Genomic DNA, 9691 nt, shown 5'->3' with positions numbered 1-9691 from the left:
ACCATTCTAAGGTGCCCCGGGAATAGGCGGCTCTCCCTGGGGCCGGGAGTCCTGGGGCACTCGTATCCAGCAGCCCCGCTGCAGGTAGACGCGAGGGCAGTGGCGCGGGCTGGCGTGTGGCGGCTGTGGGGTGAGCGGCAAGCTGGGGAAAGGGGGTGAGGTGGAGCGACCGAGCGTGCCATGCATTGGGCTAGGGAGCCTCTCTCAATTCCACTCCCAGATTCGGCGTGGGAGCGATGCCTGAGGGGTTGCCCGGGAAGGCTTCGTCGAAGGTTCTCGGGTGTCTAGTCGACGGGGCTGTCGGTGTCCTTTGGACTGGGCCAGGGTCGGTCGGCGCCGGAGTAGGCGGGCGCCTGGTGGCTCAGCTGTGTGAGTTTTCGGCTAGCGTCCGTCGGGGAATTACCCGAGGAGCCCTAACTTGTATAAAAGCAGAGTCCATTTAAAGTTGGGCTGGATAGCCTCTCTCTCATTGGTTAGGGGGCTTGGAAAAAAGAGACTCGGCGAGCCCTCGCTGTGGTGCTGCCGCCGCCGCCGCCGCCGCTGGAGTTGACTCTTCTGCTCGCACTGCTGCTGCAGCACAAACGTGACTTCCAACATTTTTTATTTATCTTTCCCTTTTCTTTTCCAAGATGTAACTACAGATCAGACACTAAGGACCTTCACGTTTCGCTGATGTAGTTTTTGGAGGAAAAAGGGGGGGAGTGAAGGGCGTCGGTTTTTTTTGTGTGTGTGTGTTTCGGGGGAAATTTTCCATTATGAGTGTTTTACTAAAGTGAATTTTTTTTTGTTTGCTTCGTTCGTCTTTGGCTCTTTTTTTTTTTTTTTTCCTTCCCAATTTCGGATTTATTTCAAGGCGAATCGGGCTTTGGGGGAAGAGGAAGAAAAGTCGGATTACAAGATCAACCACCACCAACAACAATAAAAACCACCAGGATATTTTTTTGCAAATTTCTGACGGCTTTAAATTCATGAAGCAATTGTCCCCTTTTGCAATCAGCATTTGGATCTCAGAATGAGCAAGGAAAGACCCAAGAGGAATATCATTCAGAAGAAATACGTAAGTGCTCTTAACAACACATCCTTTGACTTGCAGTTTTAAGCAATGGCTCTGAATGTCAAGTTTATAGATAATTCTGCAGCTGAAGGGTTTTAAACACAGCGTCCGATAAGGCTGTTTCTTTCTTTTCTGAAAGAGGGCTTTTCAGGCAAAGTCGTGTCTGCCTAGTTTGGATGAAAAAACAGATTGGTGTAGCGATACCTCAAGTGAATAAATTGACCTCGAATGACACAACCATAATCTAGTTTTAGATGAAAGGCAAGGGATTTTGGTGTAGCTTGGAGGGGGGGGTGGGGGCTGCGGTAATGTAACTAAACTGCATTCTCGGGCGGATTTGGCCCCATATTGCACTTTGCATGCAAATGATCTTGTGTTGTTATTATTAATGTTATTTGGAAAATCGTGGAACGCGTGTGTGTTGGAAGCCCTTTAAGTTGCAACCGAGGGTCCGATTATGGCGTTCTTGTTCCTTGCACTGGCACATCAAATTTAATGTATGTGGTCGTTTTGGCTTATTTGGTTCGCAACGTAAACCAGTTGGGAATCATGTTACAGCGAATGCATTTGTTGGGATTGACTTTAATAATGGGACTGGTTTTGTTTAAAAATTCATGGTTTCCAGTTTTAGGGGGGAAAGACATACAATATAGCTAATGTTTTTAAGTAGGTATGTGAATGCATGTGTAAGTGACTACAAATAAATTCTCCCTGTTAACTGGGCTTCTGAAATTGGGTGATTATTCAGAGATTTAAATGGTTTGGAATAGTTAAATTTGTTTTGTGCATAGTACAGCTACGTTTTGATTGGCATGGGGAGTGTTTTTGTTTTGTGTATGGCTTTTTTTTTTTTTAAGTTTGGGGGGAGGGAAGGTAGAAGGGGACGGAGGATTAACCAAATATGCACTCGAGTGATCGGTGATTAGCTGCATGCTTTAAATCAAAGAATCCATTAAAAAAAAAAAAAGCCCAAATGAACATACATTTGGAATAATGCAACGTTATGAGAAAGTTTTATTTGAGTCGAGTCGACAGATTGGTGTTAATATTTTGCCTTTTTGAGCAGTGTGATGTGTGTAATGGGAGATGACCTTCGGGCACAGGTTTTTGTAAAAAAAAAAAATACATTTAATGAAAAAGCTGAATGCCTCTTCTAGAGGGCTGATTCTAATCTAGGCACGTAAACTTCAACTATGAAAGAAATGCAATGTTAAATAATCAAACCCAACTTAAAAAGCTGTTCCCTAAAGAATTTAAGATTTAAAATACATCCGCATTGCAGAGGGCTGGGTAGAATGCAAAGGACTAGTTTAAACTCGGGCTGTAGAAACTGCATGGAGACAACCTTGCCTTGGAGCGTGGACGCCTTCCCGGGGCACGTCCGATCCGGGTGCAGCCACAAAGCAAATGGGGTAGAACTTGGACAAGAACCGCCTCCGCCGCCCCCACCCTTCCCCCGGACCCCATCCCAGACCTCGCTAAGTTGGAGAGCTGTGAGGGGTGGGATTTTTTGTTGCTGGCAGTCAGTGGATTGTGTCGAGTGCGGGCGTCCGGCCGCAAGCCGGTGGCTGGCGGCGGCCGCGGGAGGCAGAGCACGAGTTGACGCCAGGGGAGCGGAGCCCGTGTTCCCGACGTGCTCGAGCCGGCAGCAGAGGGGAGGGCGCGCGGGGGTCGAGGCGGGCTGGGCCGGGGCCGGGGCCGGGGCCGGGGCCGGGCGGGCGCGCGCGCGCGGCCTGTAGGGGGCGGGCTGCGGGCTCCTGGCTCCGGGCTCCGGCTCCCGGCTGCTGGGGCTCCGGCTCCGGGCTCGGCGCGGGCGGGCCGCCGGGCGGGTGGGTGGGGCGCGGGGGCGGCGCGGCCTGCTGGGCCCCGGGGAAGGGAGGGGAGGGGAGGGGGCGGGGGCGTGCCGGGGTGGGGGCGGTGCGGCGCACAGCTGCAGCGGGCGCCCCCCGCCGCGCGCACGGCCGAGCATGGCGGCGGCGGCCCGGCCGGCTCCCCGCGGCCCTGCCCGCCGGCTCCAGCGCAGTCTCGAGAGCAACAGGTTAAGCCGACGAGACGTCACCGCGCCCCCTCCCCGCCCCCCGGTTCTCCCCCCGCCTCGCGCCGGCCTCCCCCTCCTCCTTCCACCCCCCCTCCCCCGTCGCTCCGGGTTCCCGGACGCTCCCGGCCGCGTTCTGTTGTCATTGTGACGTCACAAAGGGACGGGCCCGGGTGGAACCTTCTCCTCCTCCTCCGTGACGTCAAAAGTCGGGCGGGAGGTTCCACGCGGCGGGGCGGTCGGGGGAGGAGGGAACGGGCGGAGGCGGGGGCGGCCGCGGAGCCGGGCTGCGGCGTGGGAGGAGGAAGAGGAGGAGGAGGAGGAGGATGCGATCGGCCTCCGCCTTCCGCCCCGAAATGCTGCGCTTCCCTGCAGGTGAGCCGCTGGGAGCCTTTAGGCCCCCGACGAGTGCTGCCGACCTCGCTCGGGTTCCATTTAGGGGGTGGGGAGCAGGGAGGAGACGCCTCCTTTCTGCAGAAATGTTTTTCGCTTCTTCTGTTTCTAGGTCTGCTGATGGTGTGGCATTACTGCGGTGGTCGTTGTGATCGCTCAGCACCGCTTTTGAAAAAGCAAGGAAACTTTATTCAGGGAAAAGCTTTGCTCTGTTAGAAGGACTGTGTTGTGGATTTGGCCACCTTGTCACTTGAAGTCATGTTTGGGGTGACTTTGGGGGATGGGACGGGATGCCTTTCTGGGTGATGCCGTCCAGCAGCAACTGTTGCTCTTTCTGGAAGCCTTGTAATACTGTGGAGGGGGTGGCGCTCCTCCTCTGCTGTGCCAGCTCTGTGCTGTATCCTTTTGGGGGCCCGGGCGAGGTAAGATTTGTCATTTATATGTATTCTTAGAAGAGCACTGGACAGTGAAGTCCCCGGGTACTCTGTGCTTAGTACTTTTGAACGGTGGAACGAGAGGCTTGGAATCTGAGTGTGTTTGTATTTACTGTTCTGTAAAATGGAAATGGGAACCCCCGACCTGCTTTTGCCCCGCACTTTATCTGAGAGGCTCACGTGTGTGAGAGATAATGTGCGTGAAAGATGTAAAACAGTGTGCTCTTTCTGTGTAAGGTGGTATTATCAAGCTGGTGGAAGGCAGCACTTTTCTTACAATTGGTCTCAAAAGCCTCAGATGCGTGCGGCGTTGCCATTTTAGTTTATTGCCTTAACAAGGCAGAGTTTGGGGGTGGGATTGTCGATGGCAGGCCTTGGGAGAAATGATTGTTGTATTTCATATTAAATGGCATCCTTGAGAAACTCATAAATTGTAAGGTAATCCTGTCTTAATTCTGCCGGGCACGACCCCCCCCCCCCCCCAATACCTTAAATAACTGAAAACAGTTGCCTTTCAAAGCGCCATTCCACTTGGACAATAAAAAGAGTTGCTGTCTTGCTCTATGGATGTTTTCTACCATTTCCTTCACTCTGCTGGTGGGGTTATTCCTAGGGAAAATAACGGATATGATATCCAGGCTTCAAAACCATTGGGTCTTTGATGCTTTATAGCAGGTATGCGTTTGAAATAAAAACCCCTGCCACGTGAATAAAAAATTCTATGACGCATGCACTGAGCACAAAAACAAATTACTGGTTTGATTCCTAGGACAGCTCAAGAGGAATTTGTAGCACCAGGCTGTAAGGGTTTTAAGTATCTAATTTTCTGATGTAAAAGTGCAGCATAATTAAACAAGACTGGAAAAAGTTCATGTTACAAGGTTCAAAAGCAGGATTTGCTATAATTACAATTTCATAAAATGCTAAAGAAAAAAGTAGAAGCACACCAAAATGTAGTGGAAGGGTATATGAGCCCCCCCCCCCCCCTTTACACCCATTGGGTTATTTTACAGTTGTGAGGGGGAAAAAACCAAATACGTGTCATTCAATTGCTATGTTTTTCCTTTCCTGGGCTGTGTATGTGGCTTGCTTTCTGCCTCTTTCTAGTAGTGGAAAACTTTATTCTTTGTCACATAAGGGTAGGGCAGGGGCCCTTTGGTAGCTATTACTGGAGGGGGAGAGATTATGGAAGAAAGACTGTCAAGTGAAGAGTCCAAAAAGTGTGTCATGAAAATGTAAAAAGAAGAAGAAATAATGTCCCCAAATAACCCAATTTGAGTTACTGTTAACCCGCATCGTTATTACTTTACTGTCAATGGGTGTTTGACTTGTGTGTCTTCTGTTGTCATTGGCCCAAATAGCTAACTGGAGTTAATTGGTATTCAGATGGTATAATGGCTGTTTCTTTTCTCCTGGTAGGTCATAACCAGTTCCTGGTGCTGAGCTGGGGGCTATTGGTTCCCTTCCAAGTGCCTTGGAAATAACTCCAGTGTTAATCTTAATGTATCCCCTGCTCCAAAGGTTATTGAAACTCTTGTCTTTTAGAAAGAGAAAATCTTTTGTTGGGATATGTAACTGGTGTCTGTTAACGTTCAAAATGGAGCTATTTTCTCCTTTTCCTCCTCTCAAGGACGACACAGACATGTCATACGAAGCCTAGCAGCACATTGAAACGCTTGGTAAAGGCCAAGCTGGAGTATTTTTAAGGTTTACCTTCGATCATGACGTTCTTAGGACCCAGGCTCCTGCATTCTGAATGGTTAAAAATTTAGTTGCATTCTTCTTCTTTTTTTTTTTTTTTTAAGAGTTTATTTTTAAATAATCTCTACACCCAACGTGAGACTCGAACTCACGAGCCCAGAGGTCAAGAGTCCATGGTTGGAGTCAGCCGGGTGCCCGAGTTGCATTGTTCTTATCCTGCTGTTCGGGGTCCTCCTCTAAGTCTCCCCCTGGATTACATAACCACTCTCACGTTCTACTTATCCAACCTACTTAATCTGTTGGCTGTGATACCCCAGCACAAAGCTCCTGGCCGGTGGGTAGCCCTGGGTGTATGTGCCTCTGTCCACTTTGGCTCTGACTCATAGAAGGCTTGCCAAGTGTCAGTTGTTTCCAAATCTGGTTATTCCAGTTAGACTTACTCTTGCAATTACAGTTAAATATTATGTAAACCTTTGAACAAGTGTGGAAAGAAAATTGGTTTCTTTTTTCTTTTTTCTTTTTTTTTTTTTTTTGGAGAGTGAATTTTTATGAAAACTTTTAAGTTGACTGTTTTGGGAACATTCGATAAAAGTGAATTACTTAAAAAAAAAAAAAATCAGGCTGTTTAATGAGATGTGGGCCCGCCGTTTAAAAGACTCGGGGAAAATCTGTTACAGATTCATTGCTTTTGCAAGTGATTCCCTTTTAAGAACCAAACTTCATTTATGCCCAGACTCTCTTCCCAACAAACAAACAAAGCATAACACGGAACACTGGAATTCTCAACAAATCTGTTGCTAAAAGTACATTTAGGTGTTTACGTTAAAGTGTTAAAATAGGTGTGGATTTTCAGGTTTCCAGACCAACAGACCGTACTTGAGCTTTTTGGTCCCTGTCACCCCTGATTAGAGTGCTTCCGTTGTGTTTGCCCTTAATCCCCAGGTATTAAACTAGACTCCCCAGCCAGTTGCGGCCAGGTAGGTGAAGTGTGGCCCAGTTTCGAGTGGCTCTACTGAAAGTTAAGTTGTATTACTTTTAGGATTAAAGGGTTGTGTCCTTCCCTGGATGGTAGGGGGCCTTTTCCATACTTGCCTCATTCATCCCTGCAAGCTTCTTTCGTGCCGGGAGGTAGGCAGTCTGAGTGAGATTTTTTAAGGTTTTGACCTTTCCCGGGGCTTCAGTTAACACTCTGCTTTCTGGCAGCCACACACTTTTTAAATAAGGGGTTTTTCAGTTCGTTGCTGATCCAGAATAAAGTCACTGAAAGCAGAGCCGAACCTTATAGAAAGTGACAGCGCTGGCCAGATCCCCCTTCGCTCCTGGTCAGGTAAGGCTGCCGGCTTCCAGTACTCCCTGTCCCTGTTCTTGCTTGCAGGTGCGTTCTCTCTTGTTCTCTTAGGATGTCTGGGGACAGGAGAGGGGCTGTGCTTTACAGATGGAGATGCTGTTCCAGAGGGTGAGGTCTAGGTCCCGCCTGCGGAGCAGTTGGACTACCTCCTGGGCCTCTTGGGTGTCTGTCTGGGTTTCTTTCCACTTCCACACTGTTTTGCAACAGATTTTTTTTTTTTTTTTTTTGCTACTCTTGCGAGAAGGCTGCCCATTTCTCCTGGGGTTCTCTTTGAAGTTTGAAGAAATGTGCCAGGAGAGCTTGGATCATAGAGAACACTCTAGATGGGCCGCACAACACCCACTTCTCCTGAAAGCCTCGTGAAGAGAAGGCCCAGGCAGTTCTGAAATAACCACCTACGTTTGTTTCCATGGTGAGTTCACACCAGAAACAGAGGCTGTTGAGTCCATTTTACAGAAGAGAAAACCAAGGCTAACAGGCACTGGCCAGATCGTTAAAGGCTATACCTCTTGCCCACTTTTTAGTCCAGATGAAATAGAAGTAAAGTGAATGACCAGTGTAGCCCCAAAAAGGGTGGGGGTGGGGAGGGGAACCATAATAGGAGCTCTCAGTGGACTTTGGAGAGGTGTTTTGCGGAAATAAGTTGGGGAAGTTGAGGTAGTTTGTCAGCCTCCTGGAACAGAAGGAGTGCCTCTGTCTCAAGTGCATGTTTGTGTTTGTTGTTTTTTTAAACACCAGTTGGTGGAGCTACCCCCTTATCCCCAGCTGGCTGTCTCCGTGAGTTCGCTTCTGAAAGAGCTCCGAGATCCCAGTACCCCTTGGGGACTGGCTGGCGTGTGCTCTGTATTTTTGTAAGTGCCCCCACCTGCCCTCTGGGTTGCACCTGAGGGCCCGCCGGCCGGCATTAGCTCTCCAGGCTCCGAGAACTTTCTTCACAGGGGCTGTGACACATCGGCTGCATACTCTTTTTTTGCACTTACGTTCTTGCCCCTGACTTTGCTGCTTTAGGGGGACCATGGGACACTGGGGGAAATCATTTGCCCTCAGTCCTTACTGAGGTCTGGGCCATCCTGGTAAACAAAGGCTGCCCAGATATGTTAATGAGGCAGCTTGAGTAATGGGGATATCATACATAATTATTCACATATTCATAGGATGTACGAGGGTGTTCGAAAGAGGGAACCCTACTGGTTGAAGTTCTTGAGAGCTGTTTTTGAGAGCTGCTGCTGCCTGAGAGGCCTAAATTGGATTTTAAGTTCTAATTTTGTGAGTCTGTCAAGCTCCACCACCCATGAAGAGGAAGGCCAGTGAGCATTGAAATGTCATCACCAGCAGTGTTCAGTTACCAGGAATCCTAGAAGGTTAACAAAATCGCCACAGTTTTGCCCCTTCAGTACTCCCAATGCAGCTCTTCCCTCACACACCCCCTTTTCTCCAGTCGGACCAGGAGCCCTTTGCCAGCAATATCATTTTGGGTGGGTGGGGGATGCAGTGAGAGGGGGGTGGGTCGTGTGGGTGTCTGTTTTCCATCAGGAGACCCTCTGGTTTGCTGTGCCTGAAGGGTCCAGGAGAGCGTGGGAGACCTTTCGGTGCCCTGTTTTATTGCTCTTTTTAAAAATCTGGGTGGTTCTTTTCTCTATTATTTCCTAACCACAGTTTTGGTTAGGGCTTGATCTACAATGGTTATCTCTTGGTTCTCATTTCTGCCAGCTGTTCAAGTGTTTGGTGCCTGTGGGGGCAGAAACAGGTGCCAGGAGGAAATGAGAAAGGATTACAACTGAGCATGTGTTTCTTGCATTTATTCCTTCCATAGGTTTGCAGAAAGCGGACTACGGAATGAATGCTTGTTCTGTTAAGCAGCAGTTGGATACAGACGTTATTAAGACTTGGAGAGTTTTGTGCTTTGTGTATCCGCCTTGTTACTAGTGCATGGGCTTCGGTAATGCAATGCCTCCGATTTGGACAGGCTTGTTGTGAAGATACAGGGTACCTCTACATGGTAATGGACAAGATTGAGGATAAGAGCCGAGTTCAGGGTTGGGTCCTATAATACACTGGCTGTGTGTGACCCCGGGCAAGCCACATAACCTCACTGAGCTGCTTCCTCATCTGGAAAACTTGTTCCGTGTACCTTAACGGGCTTGGGGCTGGGAGAGCCAGTGAGATTTTTGATGTGAAAGCACTTTGTAAATTGCATACGCCCGCACAAGTGCTCAAGGTATTACACAGTTGGAAATCACCAACCTGAAGCATCGGGCCTGCCGGCAGCCTTCATAGCTGACTCAGAAATAAATGAATCGAGTGAATTCTATACTTTGCTTCTTAATAAACCAAATGAGTAGCAGCAGATATTCTGAAGCCCGTTTTGATGTAATGTCTTTCTGCCCCCACCCTCTCTGTCTGTTGTTGAAACTCTTCTGTATCCGGCACTTGACTCCCAAACACAGATTGAGAGGCACGGATTGACGGTTGAGTTTAGAGTGGCACTGAGTCTGCGTGCAAAGAGCACCACAGATGTTTAAACTGGACCTTGGAACAATAGTCCTTGAAATTGAATATCTGGTCATGATCCTTCCTTGGCTCCCTGTGGCTTTCAGGATCAAGTCTAAACTAAGTGTGTCCTCAGCACAGCGTAAGAATCCCTTCTTGCTCTACCCTGGGCCTATCCTGCCGCCCAATCGGGAACCGTTGGTTTCTCCCAACGGGTTGCCTGAGGAGCCCATCCC

General features: G+C 48.9%; 1 protein-coding gene across 6 annotated transcripts in view; it reads left to right on the top strand.

Annotated features, from left to right (window-relative positions):
* Positions 1-471: 471 nt before the first annotated feature.
* JARID2 (jumonji and AT-rich interaction domain containing 2) overlaps positions 472-9691 on the top strand; it is a 273116-nt gene continuing 263896 nt past the window's right edge. For 2 of the 6 annotated variants that reach the window (XM_086706218.1, XM_086706216.1), the window contains exon 1: positions 472-1057. Coding sequence is in view for 1 of the 6 variants with exons in the window: in XM_086706216.1 (XP_086562342.1) it covers positions 1013-1057 (45 nt within the window). In the remaining 5 variants the exon portion in view is untranslated. Of the gene's footprint in view, positions 1058-3346; positions 3465-3566; positions 3694-9691 lie in introns of those variants that run through there. The other 4 variants (XM_086706219.1, XM_086706220.1, XM_086706221.1 and 1 more) reach the window with 4 other exon arrangements.

Source organism: Puma concolor, chromosome B2 (assembly GCF_028749965.1).
Source record: "Puma concolor isolate L17-30 chromosome B2, mPumCon1.1.hap2, whole genome shotgun sequence".
Taxonomy (NCBI): domain Eukaryota; kingdom Metazoa; phylum Chordata; class Mammalia; order Carnivora; family Felidae; genus Puma; species Puma concolor.
Note: the sequence above shows the minus strand (reverse complement) of the source record. Positions and strands in the feature narration are given on the sequence as shown.